At 40.3% G+C, this 22,618-nt stretch overlaps 1 protein-coding gene across 29 annotated transcripts in view; it reads right to left on the bottom strand.

Moving 5' to 3' along the window:
- Positions 1-22,618, bottom strand: part of fnbp1b (formin binding protein 1b) — a 54,545-nt gene that overhangs the window by 15,044 nt on the left and 16,883 nt on the right. For 15 of the 29 annotated variants that reach the window (XM_080303550.1, XM_080303545.1, XM_080303543.1 and 12 more), the window contains exons 2-10: positions 21,148-21,263; positions 17,363-17,419; positions 16,876-17,023; positions 10,847-10,909; positions 9,529-9,633; positions 5,640-5,768; positions 4,933-5,079; positions 2,076-2,267; positions 315-503 (exon numbers count right to left, since the gene is read on the bottom strand). In XM_080303550.1, the coding sequence (XP_080159676.1) occupies positions 315-503; positions 2,076-2,267; positions 4,933-5,079; positions 5,640-5,768; positions 9,529-9,633; positions 10,847-10,909; positions 16,876-17,023; positions 17,363-17,419; positions 21,148-21,263 (1,146 nt within the window). The remainder of the gene's footprint in view (positions 1-314; positions 504-2,075; positions 2,268-4,932; positions 5,080-5,639; positions 5,769-9,528; positions 9,634-10,846; positions 10,910-16,875; positions 17,024-17,362; positions 17,420-21,147; positions 21,264-22,618) is intronic. The other 14 variants (XM_080303559.1, XM_080303557.1, XM_080303558.1 and 11 more) reach the window with 2 other exon arrangements.

Here is a 22,618-nt window from a genome sequence, read left to right as displayed (position 1 = left end):
CTGTTGGTGAGTAGGACACATACCATGGAGTCAATAGGTAATGGTAATGCTCTACAGAAGCATGCTAGAGAAGCACAAAAGCTGAGCACTGTATGAGTGAAGGTGGGACACTTGTTGGAGGTCGCGTTGCTTACACTTGATTGGTTACTGGCAACAGAAGTAATAATGATGCTGTAGCCATCATGACCATCCAAGAAAGCTCAGCACGTCTTTGGATTATTCACTCATACAGTGTAGCAGCCACACAGCTCAGGTACAGGTGTACAGACACACAAACACAGGCACAAAGCTGGCTTGGACACACACACACTTACCCCTCGCCTCAGGCTCCGGAGGCAGTGCATTTTGGGTTTGGAGGCCATGAAGTCGTTGAGGCGGTGGGAGAGGGGCTCCTTGTGCTGCTTGGGAGACTGGGGGTCGTTGGGAACAGCAGAGGGTGAGGGTGGGGATGAGGCTGGGGGGGCAGGTGGGGGCTGGTGGGGGGACGTTAACAGGGACATAAGCTACCAATAAGAGAGGGAGCCGTGACGGAGAGGAAGAGGAAAAACGTGGAAGAAGAAGAAGAAGAAGAAGAAGAAGGGGTCGAGAATCCAACGAAAAAAGACAAAGGAGGAAAAGGAGGAGGGAACACAAAACAAAATAAATAAGCCTCCTACAAATATTAAAAAATAAACACACGCAACAGAAAACCCAAAGGAACATAAAAGACAACCAAAGGGATGTCAAACCCAGAGTAGCAGTTATGTTGTGGGAAAAAATAAACTGTTCAACACATAAAACATAAAAAAATTAAAGAATTAAAAAGAACAAAATGACCAGAGTGAGTAGAAAGCGCACAAACGTGTTAAAGCAAGCAGATGCACAAAGCAAACAGCGAAGAGTTTCAAAGCGCATGCCGGCTTCCATTTTAGAAACCTCCGTTTGAGTTTTGTTTTTTTACTTTCCCAACCTCGTCAACATGCCAGCTAAGACGAGTAATTCACCACATCCCCGAGGATAACAGCTGCTGAATTTGAGGCCATCATCAGCCTAATCTAATTGCTTATTGCGGCTCTAAAACATCTGACTGCATAATTCATCAACCAGCAGTTAAGGAGAGAGAGTGAAGCAGTGATGAGTTTTAGGATACCACATGATGCACATTGCACATGCACTGGTGCGCGATTAAGAAATCTTTTTTTTAATTCTGTAAACCAATATTGTTTTTGTGTTTCTGTTGGCATGCATGTGTCCTTGTGTGCATGTACAGTGTAAATACCTCTCTGTACACTATGCTCCCCAATTCTGCCTTTACAAGTTTGCCTTAATTTTGGGAGGTTGCACCATTTTCTGCACACCAGGGTTTCTCATGTAGCATTGCACAAACTCGCTTTCTCCCTCACCCACACAGACGTGCACACACACACACGCGCACACACTCACAAACGATTGCTCAATCACACTCTGTTCTAATTCAATACCAACAGTGCCACCAGCCCATAAGACAGCCAGAGATCAGTCTTGATGTTTAGACACAGGAAGCTAAAGGAAGCTACTCAAGGATGATCAGTCAGTGGAAAAGTACTGAGGGAAGACTGTTACATCAGATCCAAGAGGAAGTTAATATCTGCCACTTGAGTCCGTTCATAGAGTGAAAAGTAGAAATATATTAGTGTGTGTTATGAAAGGGAGGCTCCAAAATCGGTGAGGGTGATTGCCAGGGGAGGAAACGGGTGGCAAATAATAACAACAAAAATGGCAATAATAACAGAGAACTAGCAATAAATTTCTGAAGTTAACATAGTGAACAAAAGTCAAAAAAATCTATTAAAAATATATAAATTTAATACAGAATCAACACCAAGACTGTAACACACACTACAAACACTGAACACATATATTTCTACAGCCACTAAATAAAAAGTCATAAGAACAAACATAATGGGACCTGTAATATCCCTCCACCCCAGCCCATATAAATCTCCTGAAAGTGCAAAGTGAGCTCCAGGCGAGGAAACTGCACCACAACTAGTGATGTTTTGCAATACGTTCGGGTGTAGCAGTGATTTTTGAGTAAGGTGTTCATTCATTGTTACCTTGTTCTTGTTCTTAATGAAAGGCCACAGTTTGCTTTTGGCCTTGACACCAGGCTTCTCTTTGCTCTCTTTGGTGTTGGACAGGCTGGTTTCAGATACTGTCCTCTTCATGGCCTGGCCATAGTCCTCAAACTCTACATCTCCTGGGGGCTCGAAACCGGACTTGAAGGACTCCACCACCTGCTTAGAGTCCTAGTGAGAGACGACAGTTGCAGCAGTTAGCAGAACCCTTAATCCTGGAACCTCTTTAATTGCGTCAACGACTTTTTCAAAGTAGCTTTTCAGATACCAAACAATAACTAAAGGGAGGGTCTTTGTTGTTTGAGAATGTCTCGAGCATCATAGGTCTGGTGATTATACGCAACACAAATGTGGCCCGGTGACTCAGTTGTTTATATCACTTTCTCTCTGATAACAATTCAAGAGTGTGTCAAGAAAGAAGAGAAGCTGGAATTACTCAGTTTGTGGCCTACAGAAGAAAGAGGAAAAGGCCTAAATCTGTCAGGCAGGAGTTATGAGCAAACACTGAGGTCGGGGATACAGCCAGGCTTCTCAGACACAGGAAGACGCACATTCATCAGTTGCAGTGCACACCAGCCTTTCTGAACTGATAATAGCAAAGGGTCTGGTTGGAGTTAGGATCAGGGGGTCAGAGATCTGCTCTTGTGTCCTCCATATGTGAGAGAAGAAGAAAAGAGGAAGAGTATCTGCCAGAGGAAAAGTAGCATGTGATGTGTTATTCCCTGCCGTTGTTTACTCCAGCACAGAATCATCTTCCTGGAGCCTAGCCAAGGACACACACATACACAGCTACACATACACAAACTATGTGATCCCAGCGGATGGTTTCGGGTTTTTTTGTCATACAGCAGGCAGCCAACATGTGACAGCTCAATATATCACACTTTTAAACACAGGCAAATGCTGCTCTCCTTTTACATATTTAAATAATAAATAACTATAAGCAATGAGACACAACCTTAATCCTTGGTTTACGTTTTCTTTAAGGAATTGTCTGACATATTAGAAACTGCCTTGTTCTCTTTCCAGGAGAGATAAATGACAAGACTGATAAACCTCTCACATCTGCCTATGAAATATGAAGCCGCAGCAGCTGGCCAGCTTTCTAAACTTAGCATAAAGACTAGAAACGGGGCAAGATTTAACACATTAATGTGTGCGCTTTACAGCTACTCATAGCTAGCCTTTGTTACCATTTACCAGAGTTAGGCTACCTAACTCTGTGTTACTCTGTTCAACTAAAAACCATGTCTGTTAACCGGCATTCATCATCTTTAAGGTAAAAAATAACGGTGTTGAAGTTTGCATTTTATTCAGATCCACTTTAAACATATTTGAATAAAAAAGAGTAGCCAAAAAGGAAGCACTAAATGCCTAATTCTCTGTGACTTTTCGTAATATATTCTCAAAAACGCCTTCACTTGATAAATGCTCCTAAATATACGTGTCTTTCAGATTTCACATCCCCAGTGTGCAGCTCTGTCAGAAATGGTAATCCTACAGCCAAAATGGATATAATCCTAATGACACAATCACTCTTACTATTTCAGTCTTTATAAGTTTCCTTCCAAAACCACACATATTACACAATTGCTTTCACCAGGTGTGAAGTACATCTGTTGAGGGATTAATGGAATTTTCTGTCTAATATCAGGGTAATACCCCTTTAAGGAGGAGTATTTTTAACACAGAAAGCTAAAGAATTAGTGACATACAAGCTAAAGAAATGTATGTCACTAATTTTCCTTACTGTAAGAGGGGACTATAGTAATTGAATAAGCTTGTACAGCTTTTCTATTTACGACAAGGTCCTCCCACTTTGTTTGGAGAGGCGAGGTGTTTTCACCTTTTAACAAGTCCCCCAAGACTTCAACTACTTGTTGTTTAAGTGAAAGCATAATTGGGATTGTGTGGGTTGTCAGTGATAGACTGGCTGATTGAGTAATAACCCCCATACAGTGATGGGTTAACCAAGACCTGGTTAAGAGGTACATGTATATAGTATACATATATAGCTGGCAAGACACTAGGTGCAGACTGTGCAGAGGTGCTCCTGAGACAATCCAACATATAATAGTAGGGGTTCAAGATGCTAACAGGCAGGGCATATATGGAATGCCATAACCAATTTTCTGGCATAGTATACAGGAACATCTCTGCTGAGTATAGCCTGGAAGTCTCAAGATGAAAATGGGATAACCCCCCCCCAGGCCCCCAGAGTACGCTAAAACTCTGTGGGACTTCCAGATACAGACAGACAAACTGGTGATGGCTAACCAACTGGACATAGCAGTGGTGGACAAGCAGAGAGGACGACTGTAGTGACAGATACAGCTATACCGAGTGATAGCAACATCTGGAAGAAGGAACACAGCAAGCTCAAGAAGTAACAAAGGCTGAGAGAGGAGCTAGAGAAGATGTGCAGGATGAAGGTAAGAGTGGTCTCCATGGTAATGGAGCAGTAACCCCCAAGCTGGACCCAAGTTTGAAGGATAAAGACCACCCAGATATTATAATATATACAGAGAGAGGCTGTAGAGCAGCTGTATATGCTTCTTCCACATGCTACCGAGGCCCTGTTTGTTAAATGAAGAAATTGTTTAATTGCCAGTATGTTTTGTTTCTTTAGACTTCAGTCATCCAAAAGATCTTCCAAGTTTTTCATTAGCAAAACCCACATTCTCCGATACTCAACCCACAAATGCATTTTCCTTACTATTGTGGCACCATTTAAGGGGAAATACACAGGCTTTTCAAGGTTATAGGATTTATTGCCAATTAGTATTGTTACCACAAGGAAATAATTGACTAAATGGATAAATAGACAGATACTCACAGCCTTGGGCTCAATGGACTCAGCAGCATTTGTCATGCCATCTAAACATTTTCCCACAATGGGCAGCACCTGGCGATCCACGTCTGCAAATGTCTTCATGCACACTGATATCCTCTCAATTCTTTTCTCCTCCATGTCTTGAAGTTTCTACAGTTCGATACAAGCATATTTATACATAAACAAAAGTGTGGGTAGAGTTTGACTGGAAAAAATCAAAAACCCTTTAATCTATCTCAAAGTGCTGTCTTTTGATGCTGTCTTTGATGGTCAGACCAAACAACACTGGAAATGGGAGCGCTCAAAAATCATGAACTTTACAAAACAGTGAATTCAAAGTCACAAACTTTGTAACTGTAAGATGAAGATAAGACAAAAATAACTGCACTTAAAATAAGGACTGCTTGCTTCTGTCAGTGTTTCCTGCATGACAAAAATGTAATTTTAGCAACAGACCTGCAGGGGGGGTTGAGTGTAGCGAGTTGCAAACAGCTTTGAATTCACAAGATAAAAGTGCATTACTGTGCAATCATTGGTTACGTGAGAAAAAACAGAAAAAACAGAAAAAAATGCAATAATTTTGGAGGTGTTAATATTCTCACGTGGGAAGAGTAAATAATTTCTATTTAATGGTGACACTGATGAACCAAAACCAGCTTTATGACAAATCGGCTGAGGTAAATCATACACTGCAGAGCTGTTGTATGTACCTGGAATATGTTGGGAATAATTGTATAGTAATGTTCATTCTGTTCCTTGTTGAACTTCTCCAGGTAGGCGGCGTATTCGCTCTTACTGTCACTAGCCATCTGGTGCCTCATCTGAGCTTGCTGTCGTGCCTGAAGAAAAAACACACACACAAGCACATATATCACAACCACATTCTCTTCACTAACCTCGTGTCCCCTGATGAAAACAGACCACAGACACAGCCAGAGCATAAAAACCTAAATGAGTCAACTATTTGTGTATATGAGCACTCATGCATATGTACACACATATTCACAGAGAGCTTGTGAATGCATATCTAAAGGTGCAATTCAGAGTTGTGAAGCAGCAACAGCCTTTGGCATTAGATTATATGTAGGGCAGAACAAACAAATAAAGAAGACGACAACAGCCTGCACAGGCTGCAGAATGGAGGGATTTGGATTTTCTCTGTCCGCCCCGTCTGGCCTGCCTCTGCTGTCGATAATGTTGATTATTTTAAGCTAGTCTAAGGGAAGGAAGGAAGGCAGTCAGAAATGCTGCAGGAGAGGCCTATTACGAATCTAAGCAGATGGAGATGAGATTATCTCAGCTAGACAGCCTGTGCGGGTTGTGTGTATGTGCGTTAGTGTTGCGTGCAGCTAAGTACTCCTATCTGTTTCCTCTTTCCATCAGACCTAAGGCCGTCCTCACATAAATACTGATTTCAATGGGTCATCTGTAACAAAGAGTTACCTCATGAACCTGTGATTGTGATCAGCATTTAATCTGCTGAAGGCTACACAGAAAAAAGAGCAGCTGTATAACTGTATGAGCCAGCCAAGGAAACATAACCCTGATCTCTCATAGTGAAGAGGAAACATTTAAAGGACTTCATCCAGTTTTCACCTACACACCGAACTAAGAGCAAGAGCAGAGTATCTCTAACTCACTGACTCATTTACTCACACACACACACACACACACACACACACACACACACACACACACACACACACCACACACACACACACACACACACACACAGAGTACATCGAGACACACGTCAGATACAAAGGTACATTATTTCCAGCACATGAGGGATGACAAATGATACCTCAGTGGAAAATGATTGGCTGTGAGTCACACAGCCTACGAAAGACAAGGAACGTGAAATCTAGAGAAAAGCTAAAAAGCACATGGAGAAGTCCAGCTGTTTAAATTCTAAACGCCAGCATGTGAGCATGCATTTAGCGTATGTGCTTTGCAAGTGTAGGTGCATGCAAAGTGTACTGAATGTGTTTAGAAATAATGAGGGTACGCGCTATCACCATGGTAACTTTGCCAGTGCTTCAAAACGAGTTGCTGTGCCTGCAGCCACATCACATCCTGTTGTCATTTTCTGGAAATTACCTGTTTTGCTAGCTGTCACTAATGGGTATAAATACATATTTACACATTTCAAGTTATTTATCTAGCTGTCAAATGTGGATTTTAAAGAAGAGTTTGATGAAATAATGAGAATGTGGAACACAAACTGCATGAATGTTTATAAAGGTTTGACTTAGCATAATCAGCCTTTCTCTCATATTTCTTACACATAAAAATCAAGAGTGGGAAAGTGTACAGCAGCAGACAGCGCGATAAGCCACAGTCAGACAGGACAGGGCGTGGTAACAGACCTGGTTGAGGCTATGTGTCAGACTCTACAGGAGACCGTGTGTATATCGAGACACAAGTCGAGACAGTGTGTGTTCCGACAGATACGGGTTCTCTGCTCGCTGGACCTACCTTATGGAAACTTCGCTTCAAGGCATGGCATAAAATAAATTTACAAACACACACATACACACAAAAGAATTATTAGCTGTTTCTAGCTAAACAAGAAGTTGCTATAGATGCACTTCCTGCACCACCTCGAGAATCATCGCTAAAAAAGGAAGCTGGTATCAGAATAAACAAACACGATCACCACTAAAGTAGTGGGATTTTAAGCTGCTGTTCTCCGCTACTGGTAGAGGCTGAACAGTTGAGAGGAAGGCAATATGTTGTGTCCCTATACTTTATGACGGAGAATCCACAACAGGGAAGTCTGTCAGTGTGTGTGAGGGCCAGGGGTCCCTCAAAGAACCGTAACTGTGTTTGTGGATATCTGGGCTGCAAATCCAAACCCCTAATTAAGGGATTTGTTTGCCAGAGGTGGAGAGAGAACACTTAGAGGTTTGCTCCAGCTGTGCTTAAAACCACAAAACTCCAGCTCGACAAACAGCAGCTCTTTTGCATTAAGGGCACTGCATGACCGACAAAAGCATCTAGTTGAAGTGAACTTTCAAAATACATCTCTGTTAAATATTTAGCCAACTTAGCTGGAAAATACTGATTTGGACAGGTCAAAATATACATGACTCTTTCTCTGCTTTTCCTACCACCATGCCACCACCTATCTGTTCACCCCAAACCTCCTCATGGAGCAACATTTTTCACTATGACTAAAATGCAAACTAAGCTGTGGTTGTGACATTTCATCTGGGTACCTTTAAACTGTGCATGTATTTTGCAGCAAATGTAATAACGCAAGTGTCTAAGTGGCTATACTCTATATCTTAATAAGAACACTAAGCTCTGCTTTTTTGTACTTTTTGGAAGAAAAGTACCTGTTATAGAAAGACGCTGACAAGATCATCTTTCAGGTTTTCCTGAAAGATGAGTAAGTAAAAAAGCAAGCCAAGTTCACCCAAATGATCCAAAGGAGAAGGACTAGGAGAGGACTAAAGCACAATTAAATGATATGTAATGTGAGAGATGTATTTAAATAAAAGGGCAATATCAGTGGTTTTAATGGGCTTGTCAAGTTAACTACGGTTCATACACTGTTCATGAACATTGCTTGCATATGTACCTATAATGTAAGATTAAGACTATTTTGTGAAGAATCTGGCATACTATGACACAGTTTATGTCCCCACTTTACAAACAGGCTGAACTCAAATAAAGTGAAAATCAAATGATCGTTTCATTTGCTGATATCATGTGCAATTTATGAATGTTGTGTGATAATAAACATAACTCTGATATGAGTTGTTGAAGCAACTCCTGCTTCAACAATAGATTCTTGAGCTGCTGTCTTTCCAGCTGAGTTCAGTGCTCTCTTAAGATGACTGTAGTTCTCTGGCTGCATGTCCAGAGTGTAGAAAGGCTCTTTATTCCAGCCTATATTTGCATAATAATCAGGTCTGAACTGTGTCAACTGTGAGCCTCAGCTCTGCTCCAACAGCTGATGAGCAGCAGGAACATGTGCTGCTGACCCATGATGCCTTGCGGGCGTGGGAGCTGTGTGGGTCTGAGATTTTGAGGGCTCTTTTAATTGGTCATGACAACAGGAAATGACATCAGCTACGGGCCCAGGAGACTGTGGGCTGCAAGTTCTGAGAATCGGATGATTGCTCCTTGTGATGATTTATTGAACAGGACATATAATCTCTAAAACAGCACACTACTTATTTAGTTTTTCACAGTCAAAAAGTAAAAACAAACCTACATGTATAAACCGAAAGACACATAAGAGAACCAAACCTTTTTATACTAAACAAAGATGTTTGGTGGCTGTTCTACATAGATAATCCAGACTTGTTGCTGCTATCAGCTTTGTTTAGCAGCAGATCACTGTGCTGCTGGGACAATGCCAGCTTCTTCGCACAGTTCCTGGCATCAAGAACGTCATCAGTCAGTCTTTGCTGTCTTTTAGGCTCATTGGAACGAGGACTCAGGATCGGGGCATAAAAGGGGGAATACGTGGAAAAGAAAATCGTGACAAAAAGGTTGCTAGGTGGGAGGGTGAGAAGCCCAGGCAGTCGTGTTAAGCATGAAGGGTACAGGGCAAGCTCATTGGATATGAGGTGACACAACACATACCTTTTCCACGTCAGCCTTAGTCACGTTAATGTCAGCATCCATCTTCTCAAAGTACTGCTGTGCTCTTTCTGCCTCTTTACACTCCCTCTCAAACCGTTTTTTACTCTGAAATAAGAGGGTTTAATGATTTAATGAGATCACACACATTACATCAGTCAATTCCTGCCACGAGCTATAGCAGAACGCTATATTACTTGACTTTTAAATAAGCACAGTAATGGACGTCATAATGTGTACGTGTACGTCAAATACATTTAAGGCCTGGCGTTGTGTGCAGCAGAGGTCAGTTTATGTCAACTGACACAGGAACAGGGTTTGTTAAAGTCTGCAGTCTGCAGATTAAACAAATGTTCATAGTGGTCATTTGTGTACAGAAAAACAAGCATTCATCCAACCCTCTTTCGACCCCTCTAACTGAACAATCAGTGTTTGTTGGGCTAGTGTGCACTCTGAACTATGCCTATCTGCCTCACATACAATGGTATCCATTGAGTGCACAGAGAAGTTTGAGAAGGACAAGGCATCTCTCTCACACGCTTTCTCTCCCCCGTCAAAGGGGCCAGCCAGAGATAAGAAGTAGTGTTCTGTGCAATTTCTCTTCGAGCTTCTTTACTACAAATACAAACAGAAATCCTGGACCTGCACTTTTTCAGCACGAGAAACAATGTACTTAAAATCTTGCCAGCAGCTGATATTTACATTATACTTCAGTGTTTCAGTCTTCAGTACTAGGTGCACCTCAGGCAGTGTGTGTATCAATCAATTCATCTGATGTCATTATTATTATTTACAGTGTGTGACTTCTGTCCCCCTCACTGCATGTAAAAGAAAATGTACACTGAGATTTTAGGACATAACAGGAGGTTTTTCTGTACAAGGACCACTGCTGATTTATATTTTTCCCACTAACACCTCATGTCTGGCAGTTTTTGATAATGATGTGCTTTATATATTTTACTTTATTACTGCTGACTGGTAGCAACTCTTCACCTGGGAAATAACTCGAATGATCTAAAATGCCTGGAGCAAATCCTTCATAAAGAAACAGATATTTGTTTGTTCAAAGAAGTATTGCTTTTGTTTGTTTGTTTTTTTCACCTTGTATTACACTCATTTCTAGGTTGGGTTAGGCTGCCACGAAAATCTGAAGTGCCTCTGGCTCCCAAGCCAAGAGAAACTGACAAGCGATCCAGAAAAAATGGTTTATTTTAGTCATTTATAATTTCATAATGTTATAGTTGCAAATGATGCAAGCTCAGTATGTATTTGTTGCAACTAGTGCACAACTGTGGAACTGCACGTAAATAGGTTCACTTACCGCTTCCAGCTGTTTCCACGAGCTTTCAATGTGCTGCTGTGCCTTACGCCCATCATGGAAGTGCTGCAAGAGAAAACAGAAAAAGTACAGAATTGTTAATTTCTCTCATATTATTTATGAGCTCAAGGGATTTAAAATCAGATGAACATGTCTTTGATATAGTAGGGTTTACAAATTAGATGAGGTAATCATTAACCACTATGAATAGTTCCTACACTGTGACAGTGAAGTATTAGTGTCAACTGTGCAAATTCAAATAGACACTGTATTGTACATACTCTAAAAATTACGACCATAGAACCCACGAGCTTAGTGCTCAGAGATATATTCAAGCTTGAGCAGGAGGCTAAAAGTCTGTTTGATGAAAGATTAACCACAGGCTCACCACAGGGGTACCAACACAGCTCCAGAGAAAGTGTGTAACAGTGACAAAAACAGGTTAACAGTAAAATCATTAAAACCAGTCAAAGATACTGTACACAGAGTTGTCTTCACAAAGCACCATGCTCATAGCAGAGCTGTGCACCAAAGGTTTCTGTTTTTAAAAAGCAGTCCTCTCTGCTCTCTGTTGAGGGTCATGCAAATACAGAATGCATATTATTTGATAAAACTTACTAAATCCTACTTTTTTCTTACCAGAAATAGTTAAAAAAATATATCCATAAGACCAAGAAGTTATAAACAGCTTATTAGAAAGCGTGTTGAAAGAAACTACTAAAAGCATGAATCTACTGTTGGATGAGGGAAATTCTGTTGGTCAAACACTGCAATACTGTGACCTACAAACAATATTAATGATTAGTCTGATGATCCCCCTTTTCTCTGTGTGACAGCTCTGATGTCTGACTAAGCAGTAATCATGTTGGTATTCCCCTAACTGTTTTAGAGCCATTACCAGGTAAAGTTTGTACTTTCCCAAAAAAAAAACTGTATTAATAAACATGATAGTAACAGCCAGAGCAAAGTGGGCAGAATAAGAAACAGATAAAGGCTAACTGATGAAGTTCTATAATAGCAGCTGAAGCAACATAAAATAGAAATTTACAGAGAACAAGGCATGAATTAAATGATAGAAACTATTTAGAGGCAAACACACAATGAAGGATTTTGGCAATGTCAACTGTAGCATATTGGAGAGGACTAGGTGGCAGCTGCTAGTCTAAACTTGTACAGCAAATACGCTGTGCTTTTTGTACATGGCCTCGCTTAGCCTACTAACGTGCACTTGGCCCGACGACAGAGCACATCCCTCTACAGCTCTCTGTGTGGACCACAGCCAAATCCCCTGGAACTGCAAACACACGGGTACAATCTAAACTTTTTCTTTTTTAATAGATTGCGATTAGCTATAAAGCATGCAAATACTTCTTTAACTGCTGACAGAAAGATTAATCTGCACAGGACTTCAAAAAGAATCAAATGAAAATGAAAATGGCACAGGGACCTGACTATTAATGCGGTATCCCATAGTAACGCAGACTGCGGAAGCTGGGACCAGTAGCTGAGTTGAATATCGATGCTGCTATTCAATAACGGACCCAGGCTATTGTAAAGAACAGAAAGCTGCTGTTTGTACGCTGCTGGTATTTCAGTGCTTGGGAAGCACAAGGAAGTTGGTATTCTGATTAAATAAGCAAGAGATGTGAAATTACAAATGATGCAGGAGGCTTAAAAGTTCATCTTACTTGAATGACATGAGAGTAGTAAGTGAGAATGCAACCTGGTGTACCTCAGGCATTCACACTTCCCATTTCCCAAAGTTTCGAGGGAAGCTGAGTAAAATAAGGAAGTGTTCCAGTGTTTCAGAGGAAGTATTTGAGCGTTACAAAAAGAAAAAACAGGACACTGTGGAACTGCTAAAGTCAGCTCCCAACAATGCAACATTTAACTAGCCAAAAAAAAAAAAAAAATCTGCTAACCAGGACCTGCAGGTGACTGTTTAATAACACCAACTTTTCAATGATGTACTCTGAAAGTAATTCTTGGTAATTGATAAGTGAATGTGAAGCCTCTCCACACAACACAAGCTCACAGACCGTATGACATCACTGTTACTATGGAGAATTCGTTCAACCAAATATTTACCTCTATAACCACATTTATAAAAAAGAAATCTGCACATCATCTAGTTTTAAAAAAAAACAAATATCTATGGAGATAAACAAACTGCGATAAACAGCTCCAACAGGTTTACAAGATCTGCTGGAGGATGAAGATTTACTGACTACAGGGACAAATGAGGCAGTTTTACTTTCAAACACAATAAAAAGAGCCATCAGCCACCTGGGACGGCACATATACAGCGATCAGAGCAGATGCTCTGCCGTACTGGTTTCTCAGTGTTTAAATTAACAGACCCTGGTGATACAAATATCCCTCGTAGCCCATTCAGAACTCAATGAGCATGTCATCTTTTTTCCATTCATGCTAATCAATAAGAGCATGTGACTGCAGTGACATTTGAGAGCAGTTCAGTGACCTCAAGCCATTTCCATTACCAGAACAAGTGAGAGAAAAAGGCCTAAAAAATTCTTGACCCAGAATTCATCCTTTTGCTGCATTCATATTTAACCTCCTAGGACCTGGAGTCCACATATGTGAACATCACATTTTTGGTTGTCTAGACCAAAATACTAAATTTTGCTCTACAAGGGCCTGATATTCACTTACGAGGACAGTATACTGCCACTGTTCTATAAAATTTTAAAATAAACGTCCTCATATGTGGATCTCATTTCTTTCAGTAACAAAAATCTGGTAAAAATTAAAATAAAATCTGGTAATTCTTGGTTTTTACATTCATCAGGTCCCAATCAGCCCAAATAGCAAAGAGAAATTAAAAATGCATGACATGAAAGAGTTCGGGTCTTAGGAGGTTAAAGTTTAATAAAAGTGGGATTAGATAATAATAATATGAAATCAAAGATCAAAGTTGAATATTCACTTAATAATGGAAAGTAGGCATGCTTTTTCATGACTGTGACACATCCTTCATAAATAAAGGAATTCCTCATGCTGCGACACAGACTCTCTAATACCATCCAGGTACCATAGCACATGACAAAGATACGAGGCATCTAAGGACAGAGATTTGGGTTTTCACAACCATGATCCTTACATGCCTCTTTTTACTGGCATCCTTTTCCAGGCTGAGCTGAGTGTGATGTGCACTCACAAGCTGCCTTATCCACTGTAAAAATCTGTATTCTCTGACACGTAAAAGAGAAAACCTCTTTACTGCTTAGCATGTGCATCTTTAAGCTCACTTGAGTCAAGATGTGCACGTGCACATCTGTGCATATGCAGCAGTTAACTGATATATTACTCATTCATTGACTTGACTTGGGTCATAGGAATGTGAACCTGCAGCCTCATACAGCTGTCAGCATGCATATAATCATTAGGTACTGGAAATAGCCACAGGTTGTGTGGACTTCTAGAGACGACAGAGATGATTAAACCCTATGAAAGCTCCACTGGGACGTTTCTCCTCATGTCGAATCCATTAGGCAACAGTTCAAACCTAGTGGTACTGCAGCGTTTGTTTATACTGAAGTCATTCTGGATTGATATATGCATGCAGAGACTACTGGAAGATCCAACGATCAATTCTCCCTCTCACCTTCCTATTTGCTTTTCCACTCAACACAAGAAGGCATTTGAGGACAGCCCAGAGTGATGCACTGTTTTTACCATGGTTTCTCTTTCTTGCCTGCCTCAACGAGAACAACAAGGATGATATTTTCTGGCACAAAAGCACCTAGTATCTATTGCTTTTCCACTAAATGCAATGCATTTTTTTCTGGTCTTTGCAGCTAAATGAGCTAGTGTCTTTCTTTTTTTAAATTTTCTACCTGGCTGAATATGTCACATACTTATATAAAAAAGGGAACCTATGATGAGTTATAGGAAGTCTTGCACAGTCTAAGGGTCTTCGGCAGTCTTCATTAGAGAGGCCAGTTAAGCCTTGTGGTCAGAGACCCGGTAAGGACAGCAGTATGCTGACTGAACACCTTATTATGATTCCTCAGCACAAACAGTCCAGTGAGACTTAAAGAGCCTTCATCCCATATTAACCCTGCCCCCTCTTCAACATTTCATATTACACTTTAAGACATTAAGCAATGCAAAAACAAGAAAGTATGTTGTCACAACTGTGAAATATTTAAAATATTTCTTACTGTGCTTACAACAGCTTTAGTCCAGCATATAAAATGTGATTCTACCTTTGTAAAAACACCTAGATTTGCTATGTTAAACCTTTTAGGAGAACACTGCTGGCCACCTCTTATGCCACCCCGAGCTGAGTTTAGCAAGCGATTCACTCAAGAAGACAGCAAAGGGGAAGTGTAGAAAGTTACAAAACAAGTCCATATGAGAACTTAATGAGGTTTTTTTTTTTCATTTCCGGGTTTGTAATGTGGCTTTTACCTGCGCAATAAGCTTCCTATAAACCCTGGAGGGGCCAGCTTCAGCCTCTAATCCCACTGTCTGGGTCTGCCTACACGGCTTTGTCTAACACAAACAAAATGCTGCAGAGGGGACACTGAGTAGTGCTTAGAAATAAGGGGGGAAAAGTGGATGATAGGAAGCTGGGGGCTTTACAAACAACACCCAATATATCACTTTCTCTGGTAGTGCTATGTTTTTCTATAGCTGGAAATTTGCTTTTGTCAGCAGGCTTTTCAACACTTAAAATAAGCCAAAGTCACACCCCAGTACTCAGGAGTTGTATGAATGTGCTTTTGAATCTCAATGCAAAATCATTTAAATGACTGAAAGCTTAACAGGTTAAATTTACTCCACAAGGACACTGTACAAAACATGAGAAACCCAATGTACAGAACAAGCTATCTGATCTGGACAGGGGATATAGCATAGCCATAAAACTTGTTTTATGGCTATGCTATGAAGGGGAACCCCCAGTACTAGCTAACTGAAGATATACTGCTTTAGGCTTCTTTAGTCAAGACACATGACTAAAGAAAAGAATGGGTAAAAAGGATGAGAAAGGATCAAAAAGGGACAAACAGATATATTTAAGAATTAAATAGAGTAGAAAAAGAGGAACTGTGCAGAGAAATGAGAAGGAACAGTGGGGTCAAAGTGACATTCTGCAGCCTGCGAGCAGCAGGAGTCTCTCTAATCAACCTTTACAACAAGAGACAAATCTGAAGTCTGTATGTGATCTTTGCTGTATGAAGCAGGCTAAACCAAAGTAAAAAATGAATTGGGGGTGTGTGATTTCTCTTTGCAAATATGGGAAATTCCCGTTTTTTTCTGTAGCATCTCCATCTAAAACTTAGCTTAAAATTCATTATGATCACTAATGATGTGGTCCATAGACTAAATGTAAATGGCCTGCATTAGACTAAATGTAGGAGCCTTGATGTCTGTGCCTGTGCGAATGAAAACGCAATCTAAAAAAAGGTCACTGAGCCTTTGAGCAGCACTCTGGTTTTGGGTTTCCACTCCAGTTCCCCCAGCAGGACTTCCAAGACAAAAGAGCTCATGAAAGATTTTCAGAACACTTTCCCAGGTGGCTAGGTCTTATCCTCTCTCTCGCTTTCTGCTCTTCCACCACTCTTTGATTTCTATGCATCACACAATGCAAGTGCACCACTCTTTCTAATCACTTTATAATGGTAATGATAAAAGTGATTTAAATGTTTAAGAATAGCATGTGGTGTACCGATATTTAGTTGGTTTAAAAGAAGGAATAAGTGTGTAATGACAGAGAGACGAAGACTGTGTTCCATAAAAAGGACTCACTCAGTCACGTTTTGCTCTTCTGGTGAGCCTTTGGGTGTATCTATATTTACTCTGGGATGACCTCGGTTCATGGAGAACAGAACATGCAAAGGGGAAGCACTGTTAAAAAGCCCATTGTGTCTGTTTTCCTTAAACATATCCTATTGTCTGAAGTCAAAGTTTGTTTTTTATGGCATAGGAACAGAGGAATAGAAGAAACAGAAATCAAATACCGAGAAAAAGAAAATAACCAAAGATCTGATATCAAAAGCTCTCACCGATTTTCTCTCAGTCTTGAGTTCTTGTAGGTAGCGCGCAAGTTCGGTGATGATAAGAGATGTCAGGTTCTCAGAAATAACTTCGTGTTGACCTGCGTAATCATTTAACTCGTTCAGTGTTGTTAGGAAGGCTCGACAGAAGGTGTACCTAGTGGGCCACAGGAAATGAAGTCAGAGGAAAGACATGGCTACCAAAAACATGGCTCATTTTTGAAAGAAAACGACCTCTGTGAGAACAAGTAAAGGAATAGTTAAATGTTTTTAAATACAGAGATAATGAGAGGATACCACTCTCATATCTGCCAATTATATACAAGACTACAGCAAAAACATAACAAATCCCCATTTAAATGATGCTTTATGACTTTATATATTTCTATTAAATGTTTCCAGTGATTTCTACTCATTAAAAAATTGCTGGCTCTTCTCTCCACCTCAAAATTTCACAGCATTCCTTTTACCTCGTATGCAGCATCATTTAACTTACTTGCTCTCTTCTTCTTCTTTGGAGTTCTTCTTGGGCTGATATTTCTTTGATAGATTCCTGTAAAGAAAAAGATTCCAGTCAGATATTCCTTACTGGAACTCTTACAAAGAGCCCTATCTTCAGACCAGTAGTGCACCCCTGCCATTATATTTCCCTGACACTGCCCTTATGGACCTGCCAAAGGATCATTCAAGTACACCATTCAATCCAGCAGAGTGCTTTCTGCTCCTGCTGCTATGGTCTCTCTCTTCATGTCATAAATCATTGCCCTTAAGGAGCATGCATGCAGAGCCAGTCACCAGAATAAAGCTGTTCTAAAGCAGCCATTACCCTTGTTTTGACTCTGGCTGTATGTTAGCAGTACGTGACTAGAGCAGGGCCAAGAGGGGGAGGGAAAATGAGACATATAGTGAACAGGGATGTGTAAAGATGAAATAAAACATGGTTGTAACTATAGATGCATGGTTGTGTTTGTGTGTGGAACACAAATAACAACCTTTAATGTCATTACAGCAGCATTTATCACTGTCTTTCATGCAGCCCAGCAACGTGATGCATTGCAGGCTACAGTACATCATGTCACTCGTTTCATAAAGACACTGTGCCAGACTCATTATCAGCCAACTGGGACTCTGTCACCAAATCATAATAACATACTCAATGTTCTGAAAGATTTGAGCACACTGTGTGCTTGCACTTTAGGATCCTTTGTCTAATTTAGAGGAACTGTTGTCAAATTAAAAATGCATATCCAAGCTGTGGACTAACAAAAAAAAGACATACCAAAATGAAAAAGCCACAAATTTGTTAACTCATACAGAGAAAAAACATGAAAAGGAGAAAGTGAAATTTTCCAGTCTAATGTCATGAACCTTTGGTGGCATTATTGTCCAAATTATTACACCATGTCAATGTAAACTGATGCAAAGAGCTGATTACAGTCATTGGTGACTGTGTTTGATCTGGGATTCCAGCAGTTTGTTCAGTGATGGGACCTAAATGCCTCAGCTTGCACAAGAGCTTGCTTAATTCATGCCGAAATAAATAATAAATGTATTAAGAAAGATATAATGTGGGTCTGCATGAACTCCATCCAGCTCCCTCATACCCACATCCCCCACACGACTTTCCAGTGGTGTTTGCACTGTTGCTAGGCAGATCTATGTGCCTATCTCTCTCTCCTTTTCACCCAACCTCTAATTATAGCCCTAGCTCCCACTCACTCATTCATTCACTCACAGCCAGAAGCCACGTGTCAGACTGTATGTGTCCCACTCAACTCAGCAACATATTTAGCAAATGTGTTGAAACTAGGGTAACAACTAGCTTTAAATGAGGATGGTTAAATGGGGTTTGGGGCAACTTAAGAGGATATGTCTCCATATTTTTCTGTACCGTTACTGAGGCAAAATCTCTGAAGCAGTTGATAACATTTTCTCCCTCTACCAGTGTGTTTTCAGCAAGATTTTATTCCCACTTTGATTTGGATTACTCCAGACTGGACTCTAGGGGAGAGGAGGGTGGGGCATTAATGCACTGCCCCTGCAATGACTACACTGAAGCATTGTGCATGTTTACACCAATTCAGGGAAAGAGGATTATTCATGGATTGGTGCAGTGTGGTTGGTATGGTGATGAAATGGTGTAAAGTAGATTTATAGTCATACATGGCATTCAGTTCTTTAGAAAAGCAAAGTGTTTCATATGTTTCACGAAGCATTTGTTGCAACTGTGTTAAAACTGTGGCCTCACTTATTGATGATTCCTCCCCCATAATTGACCCATTTCTGCAGGCTTATTGATCTGACAAACATTTTCTCTCTTAATCCTTTGGCCTAGAGGAATATAAAATGTGAGTCTTTGTTCACCCAGATATAACATCTGGGTGAACAAAGAATTATTTGAATTATTTTTTTTTAAATTAAAAAACTGATTCATATGCAACCCAGCAAGTTAAACCATAACTATAAACTTGCACAAGGTTAAGCAATGTCTTTAAATACACCTGTGCATTTCCTGTTGTGACTTATCAAGTTGTCTACTGTGATTAAAGACGTTACCTCTGAGCCTGAAAAATCTGCCCAGCAACACAGCTGGGAGAAAGGAGGACTAGATCAAAGGATTAGTTCCATTAGTTTATTAGATTTAAGAGCTCTGCATTTTTTTTAGCATGAGTGTGCCCAATAGATTATACCTGATGTCACAAATCAAGTTGATTACAGAGGGTAATTAGTCCTGAGGTATGGCCAAGTAGCACCACAACAAAGAACCAGTGTGTTGAAAACAATAGAAAACTCAATGAGTCACAAAACCTCTGTCTTAATGTCCCAACTATCTCATTTTAGCTTTTCTGTCAAGCATGTCGATATGCACATATATCTGTGTGTATATGTGTATGCTAGATAACAGTAAGCCCTGAAAACATTCGGACCATCTGGAGAGCCTCCAGGTCAATAAACCTACTATAGCTAGATGAGCGGAACACACAGTGACAGATGCTAGTAACTAACAGAATTATTGGATATCTATATTTGTTTACATACAAGCCCACCTTAGGTCCACCTTATTTTACTAATGCGGTGCTTTAATTTAACTAATTTTATTTAACTGAGGCAATGTATTTTACATGCCATTAAAATGATCCAGACAATAAAAGAGGACCTTAAATACTTAAAGTTCAACATTATTACTTAGCAGATTTGCAGAAAGAAAAGAACAGAACAAAATTAATAGTTAGGAAAACTATATGCACCAATTAAAAAAACACCTCTGTTTGCATGTGTCCGTATTTAGGTCTGAAAAGTTAGTGAATACAGAGATATGTAGGTAATGCATGCATATAAACACAGACAGATAGTCCTATTATCTCAAGCTGACTTAATTATCAAGAAACAGGCATGGCAAGGTCTGCATACAGGATCACAGGGCGTGTTACAGAGGCCTTCATTGTGAATACTGGAATGGTAGTGGCTAGATTCTGTGAAACTGGGGGTTGGGGGTCAATACTTAAAGCATTAGCCATATTGCCTGGCCTCTTTAAATAGGAGGATTGTGGATTTGGGGGGTATCTCCCACTGTGCATGGATGCAAGAGGTCTTGTGAAGCGCATCCTGTCAATGCAGGACCGAATACACTCCCACTACTTCCCCTGAAAAAAATAAGTGACTGCAGCAAAACACAGTGGAGGGGGCGGGACCAACACTTGTGATTGGAGGGGGAAAAAAATCTGGGTCAGACCTGGGGTTGATAATGCTGATACCTAGTAATCTCTATGGAAACACAAGCTTCACCCCCTTCCCCCACAACCTGACTTCCTCTTGCCTGAAACTGAAGCTAGCAACACAATCAGACAGCACGCAGGAGAGAGTGCAAAGCAGCAGACAGACTCTTCACAGACAAAAAGGATGGAGGGGAATAGACAACCTCTTCCGCTTGCATGTTTGGTTCTGCAGTTACATAAGGTAATTCTGCTTCCTTGCAGGCAAACAACAACACTGCTGTGAAAATAAGAGAATTTCTTGATAACTTGTATTCCAATGCACGGTTTCCCACATGGGATTGTTCATTTAGTCTCCTCTTCCTATGGGAAGCCAGAGGTCAAGGTCAGCTTCAAAATGTGGTGTTTAAGATTCAGTCTCAAGGGCACTTCGGTAGGTCAAATCCTGCTGTAGTGTCTGTTTCTGTGTGTGTCTTTTTTATCTATGTCATCAAGAGGAAAACATTCACCATTATTACAACTGCTTCTGCAACCTACAATGTGATTCTGAGTAAACTTAAATACTCACCTAATCTGTTTTGCATAGTTGGTTTCAATTTCTGATCTCTCCTTGACAAATTTGGTGTACTTTTCCACAAACTCGATCCCCCACTGTGTATGCTTTTCCAAGTTGTCAAACTGATCCTGCAGAAAAGAAGAAGATGGTGATTACATCATTCAAGAAGGAAAATAAAGCACTCTGTAATGCCATTTACATTGTAATAAGAAAGTTAAGCATTACAAACGATTCAATCAGTTCAATGACGGCACTGCAAGGGACCTACTGTCGATCTTTTGCTCACTTACTCTGGCCCACTTGCATTTTTACCTTTGCAGTTGAGCACTGCTCATACTAATCATTAAGTTTATTAAAATTTAACTTCTGTTTGTAGACTACTGCTCATCTGGCTTCCCACAGGCCACGCATTGGTTTGTTCTCAGTAATTGATCTCAAACAACCTAAATTGTGATTTAAACTCTTCAAAGGACGTGTTTCCTGGAATAAGCCTGCAACTTTCCTCCTGACACCGAGTCATTTTCCAGCAAGTTTCCCCTTGCTACTCTTAATTTAATTTCAAATTGTGGTCTGTCACAGAGAAAAAGTAGAGCTCATAATAAAAACAAGCAGCAGTAGCAGCAGCAGCAATCCTCACTACTGATAACCAAACACAGCTGTTCAGACTGAACTCATTCTTCATGATTCGTTCATGACTTGTGAGGAAAAAATGAGCCTTTAGTTGGCTGAGGTCACGTCTTGAAATTCATCACTTCAAAAAAGAAAAGCCTTCATCTGGAATATCGATTTACATACGTGCAAAGTTTCACTAACAATCGTATGCTTAATTCCAAGAGAATTACAAAATAATTCCAAAGGTGAACAACAAAGAAGACACGGACAACCTTAGTGCGGCTCCAACAATCTCCCATCCTCTCTTCTAACATGTCGGTAGTCTTCCTGAGTGCAGATAATTGCTCTTAAGCACAGTGCAAAAAGTTCTTTCTAATTCTCAACGCAAACCATGCAGGGCACTTTAGAACATCCTCCACAAAGTGCGCTTTCTTACCCTAGACACAGGAAGTGGTTGTGGTGATGAAAAGTTTAAGAGGTTTAGTGTAGCCTATGAGAAGGTGTGTTAAACTGGCTTATTTGTTAGAAGTGCAAAATATTCAAACACTTCAGGAAAATATATTTCTAGCTTTACTGAAGCCACAAAATGTTGTCTAGAGGGTGATCAAAATTTCTTGCACACCTTTGAACAAGCCTTCACACAATTAACTGCTACTCAAGCAAAAACAATGGAGTGAGAAGGATGAGGGTGAGGGGTAGCGGTGCACTCTGCATTGTTAGTCAGTTTCAATGAGCAATCACTCCTCATCAACGAGCCACTCAGCAGAAGATGAAATCAACAGATTTACACATTTTTACTGAAATTAAACTCTGCCTCATCAATCCTAAAGTCTAAACTTTCAGACACCCATCCACTGCTTGTTGTTATCAC

Source organism: Astatotilapia calliptera, chromosome 7 (genome assembly GCF_964374335.1).
Source record: "Astatotilapia calliptera chromosome 7, fAstCal68.1, whole genome shotgun sequence".
In the NCBI taxonomy this organism is placed as follows: Eukaryota; Metazoa; Chordata; class Actinopteri; order Cichliformes; family Cichlidae; genus Astatotilapia; species Astatotilapia calliptera.
This window is presented reverse-complemented; position numbering and strand designations above follow the sequence as displayed.